The 4,735-nt window shown below is 32.0% G+C and overlaps 1 protein-coding gene across 1 annotated transcript; it reads right to left on the reverse strand.

Annotated features, from left to right (window-relative positions):
- Positions 1-334: 334 nt before the first annotated feature.
- Positions 335-3,689, reverse strand: LOC11418888 (uncharacterized). The gene is made up of 2 exons (XM_003626755.4): positions 3,443-3,689; positions 335-1,054 (listed from the first exon to the last, which is right to left on the reverse strand). The coding sequence occupies exons 1-2, from the start codon at positions 3,525-3,527 to the stop codon at positions 468-470; spliced, it is 672 nt and encodes a 223-aa protein (XP_003626803.1). The 5' UTR covers positions 3,528-3,689; the 3' UTR covers positions 335-467.
- Between the last annotated feature and the right edge of the window lie 1,046 nt (positions 3,690-4,735).

Consider the following 4,735-nt stretch of genomic DNA (forward strand, 5'->3'; position numbering starts at 1 on the left):
AACTTAGGCCTAAGCCTTCCCAAATGACCTATTTCAAAGGGGGTGGAACTTTCTTCCCTTGAGATTTCTAAAATTTCAAACATGTTTCAGAAAGTGTAGTTCCAGACAATATATTTTGTTCGGAGCGTACTTTTGAATGACTCAAAATTCACATTTTTTCAGAGCGAATCAATAATAACCAACAATATTGTGCAACTCGTGCAAATGTACATGTATCATTTACAATTTAATACATAAATATGTTGACACTCAAGATAAAAATGAACCTTCCTAGTCAAATTTTTAATGCATGTTATCTTCGCCTTTGCAAGCTTTTGTAAGAAACTCGCATGAATGAAAAGAAATCAAATCCTAGTAGCAGAATAGCAGTAAGTGTAAATAAATAATAAACAAATAACACAAAATATGAACAGAAAAACATCTTAAGAATTGTCACGTGAAGATTTTGAATTAGTAGTTTAAATTGATCACAAAAGTTTAAATAACAGAATGAAAACATAGCACATGAAAAAGAAGTTAGAAGATGAAACACCATGTTTTTGCCCTCGACTGCATGGAGTATTGCTCCCACTATAACACCCTTTTTTCTGCTTTATCCCGGCACCGCGATTTTCAAGCACAAATGTAGAGTTTGCCTTTCCATCAGTAAACAAAACACACCAAAAGAAAGGTCCCTTTTTATGAAGTCCAACAAGGCCTACTCCAACCTCAGTATGTGATTTGTTTCTCAAAAGCGACAAAGATTTCTTATCTTTAATAAGAATTTGAGAAAATGCTAATGATGGTTCAAGGTACTTTCTTTGACAGCCAACAATGTGTCCAGTTATGGTACCGAAAGTCGGTAACTCTATACCGCAATTAGGAGCGAAAACTTCAACGAAATCATCTTCGGGAGGTTTGCAGTTGACAACATTGTTATCAGTGCAGTTTCCTTTGCATAGTTCAACATATTGTAAGGCCATGCACCCTAAACCAGGACTGTCATTCAGGTTATGGAGCTTTTGATCTGTTCTATTCTTGTTCAAAATGTCGACAATTTCGGTTGCAGGGTTTCCTGTAAGACACAGAACACACAACCAGCTGATATCAGAGATATATTATAGTAAATATGCATATACACATAAATGAAGATTATGTTTATAGTTTATACTACTCTTGTTCAGTTTCCTTGAACTTCATATTGATTATTCACTTCTCACGTCAGTAAAATTTGAACACGAAAGATTATTTTTCAATTGTAAAATTGGAAAATATAGACTGATGTGTTCCTTGAAAACGCAAAGCATTAGCATAACTGCATAAGTGCTTGTGTATAAGTTATTTCTATAACGAAATACAAACTCAAATTGTTTTAATATAAGCTACAAGTTGTTTTCATAAGCTATCCTGTGAAGAGCATATAGAAATAAGTTGAAAACAACTTATGGATATATCATAAGTTGTTTTTGTGAGCTCTCTCAAACAATCTCACAAGTGTTTATGCCATTGGATAAGATCAAATAAATCAATCCAAACAGTCTTAGAACCATAGTCATTAGAAATTTTAAATTCAATATTTTTTTTGGGTGTTCTGTAGATCAACAAAAAGCTTTGCAGTATCATTCTCTATTCGAAAAATCATATTTTCAATCTTTACTTTCTTCTAAACACATAAACAATGACAAAGCCTGCCTTCTGATGACATTAACCATCACGACTGCTTGCACTCTACTCATATTTTCCACCAGTTGTATTGCACAAAAAATTAAATGCTAAGAACCAAATCATCTGTCTAAATGTGAATTCATAAAGATAATCAATCAGATAATCAGTTGGAAATTAAGTAATAAAATCCATATAAAGACTAAAAACACAAATATCTTGTTGTGTGACTGATTCCTATCAAGACAGACAATGAAATACTAATAAACAAAATTTACTTGGTGGTCTTTTTCAGAAACAAAAGAAAGTCTTCTCTAGAACAAATGAAAGAAAGACGTCACTTCATAGTAAATCACCAACCAGATTAAATTACTATGTCCTTCATCTTCTAAGGGATATAACTTTTGTAAATACAAAAAGTAGCACATATTGGCAATATAATGCTATTAGTTATTACTAGAGACATCAAAATAGAGAAGGTACCAAGAAAATAGATGATGTTTATAATTACCATGTACATAGATGATAGGTTGTAGTCAACTAGTATGTCATATTGCAGTTATGGTTTAGGTTTCACTGATGACCTACTCTACTTACTGATTTTAATATCATTAAAAAGAATTTTGTTGTGTTGGATTAATAGACTCTAAATGTATGTATACACTTCAATCCATGGCAATTTGGTCATAAAATGGCAAATCGTAATAAATGCAGCTTGTTAAGGAAACCAATGTTGAACTTAACCAACATACTTGGCCAGCAAAGAGGTTCAATTATGCTGAAATGCCAGAAGATGAAGGATAGTTACTCAAGAAGTTCAATCAGGTATAATTTTTTGAAATTCAATAATTATTACAAAGACAGGGCTGAAGACCAAATCGAGTTTTCAGAGTTCAAAGCCTGCCATATTCCCTCAAACTACACACACAGGGTTAAGCACATTTTGAACCAAAAATTATAAATGATGTTGGAAGTGAAAGAACTATTTTTATCATATGATATTCATCGTAAGCTACAAGTATCTTAAGAAGTAAGAACAAAATTGTACATGAAAAGTGTTGCCCCTTTTGTGTCTCAAAATATATGATCTAGTCCTTGATCAAGCAATCAAAAAAGAGTAAGGTCCTGCTTGGACAAACAACTTAATTAAGCGCTTATCGCATAAGTGCTTATGAATAAGTCATTTGACTCATTTCAATAATAAAAGATAAAATAAAGTCAAATGGTTTTCTTTTAAGCTATAAGTTGTTTTCATTAGCTATCCTGAAGCGTTTATAGAAATAAGCTAAAAAACAACTTATCTGCACATCATAAATTATTTTCATAAGCTCTCCCAAACAGTCACGAGTATTTACGCTAGTAGATAAGCATAAACAAGTCAATCCAAACATACCCTAAATAGTTTATGTTTCCTAAACAAAGTTTAAGACTTTGGTAATAGTTTATGTTTCCTATACATAAAAGAAACAGGCCAATGTAGAGTAATGCTCTGAGCTCACTAGCTTAAACATAAAACTTCCAATTTCTTCCAAATACAACCTATTAATATCTAATTTTCACTCTTTAAGCTCTCTTTTTTTCCATACCACCAAATAGTACAAAGAAAACTGTTACTTGAGTAATGAGCATGTAAAAAAAACAATGTAAAGCAACACTCTGAAAGTTCAAAGATCCAGAAAAAGATGCAAACTTTCAAACCCTTTTCAAGAGTCTTAACTATATACTTTCAGAACTCAGAAAAATCTCAAAAAAAATACTATATATACATAATGAAAAAAAAAAAAAAAAGAAGCAAGTTTACCATGTGTGTGAGAGAAAACAAGAGGTGGCAACAGGAGACAAAAGAGAAAGTACAACAAACCGCAACTGAGGTTGTTCTTCATCATGTTAACAAGGAGGTTTGGTTTGGTAGGAATGTGAGGGAAAGTGAATGCAGAAAAGGGTTATGGTGTTTTCCAACAAAGACAATAGCTTTCCTCAAAAAAGGGATTGATGAATGGGTGTGGTGATGGGTTTACAGTACAATAGTGTGGTCCCCATGTAGCCGTTATCATCTTTCTCATTCATTCTTATATTTTGTTTCTTAACAAAAAAAAAAAAAAGTTGATTAAGTTAATCACAAATGGGGCCTAATTTCCTGGAGGAATATAGTGATTGTGAACATGGATTGGAGGCAAAGATTCTTGGACTAAAAGTCAAGTTTTTTTTCAAACCTCGGTATCCGAGCAAAAACACTAATTAATCCGATTGGTCCATATTTTTTCGACAAAATGATAAACATCGTCTAAAATTTACACATACAATTGTGCGATTTTAGATTCAAACTCAGAGTCTCGCATTATCGATATTATCACTTGAGTTAAGTTTTACAAACTTCAATAAATTAGTATAAAAATAAAAGTGAATGCCTTAGTTATTTATAAGCAATGATGTTTTGGTTAAAAAAATTCAAGGAATGTATCCGGCTAGCAACACTTGTATGATCACAACCATAAATATTTTGGATTATGACACAGTTTATTTTGTTACACACACAAATGATACAAATTAGAAAATTATTTTATCATTTTTTAGCACCTAAATCAGAAACATTTGTGTTCGTGAGCATAGAAGTGTTGCTCATATATCCAGCACCTTATAAAATAAATACATCTAATTTTAATGTTTTCATATTATGAAAAGAGATAAATAATGAACATAAAATCGGAAATCAGTGTTTAGAATATGGTGCCTCACTGCCTCGTGCCAAATTCTGGTGCTTAATATACATTTCAGTTTATTTATTCAATTTCATGCAAAAGCAAGAGGCAAAATTTCGTGGATTTGGACAAACATTTGCATAAGTACCCTTCAAGAGCTAAAAGTTGTGGAACATAATGCTTGAGTATAAAATACTTCAGGAATGGGGGAATAATATTGTTGTAAAATTGCCGTGGTCACAACTGTAAAAAGCCAAAAATAATAATAATAATTGACTTTAGTGTGGTGGTGGACCTTTGAAGATCAAGATATAGCCAAATGGGCACACCGAGGTTTAGTATCGGAAACTATGAGTCTATGACCATCCATCAAAATAATCGTTGAATTTTGCAAT

Source organism: Medicago truncatula, chromosome 8 (genome assembly GCF_003473485.1).
Source record: "Medicago truncatula cultivar Jemalong A17 chromosome 8, MtrunA17r5.0-ANR, whole genome shotgun sequence".
Taxonomy (NCBI): Eukaryota; Viridiplantae; Streptophyta; class Magnoliopsida; order Fabales; family Fabaceae; genus Medicago; species Medicago truncatula.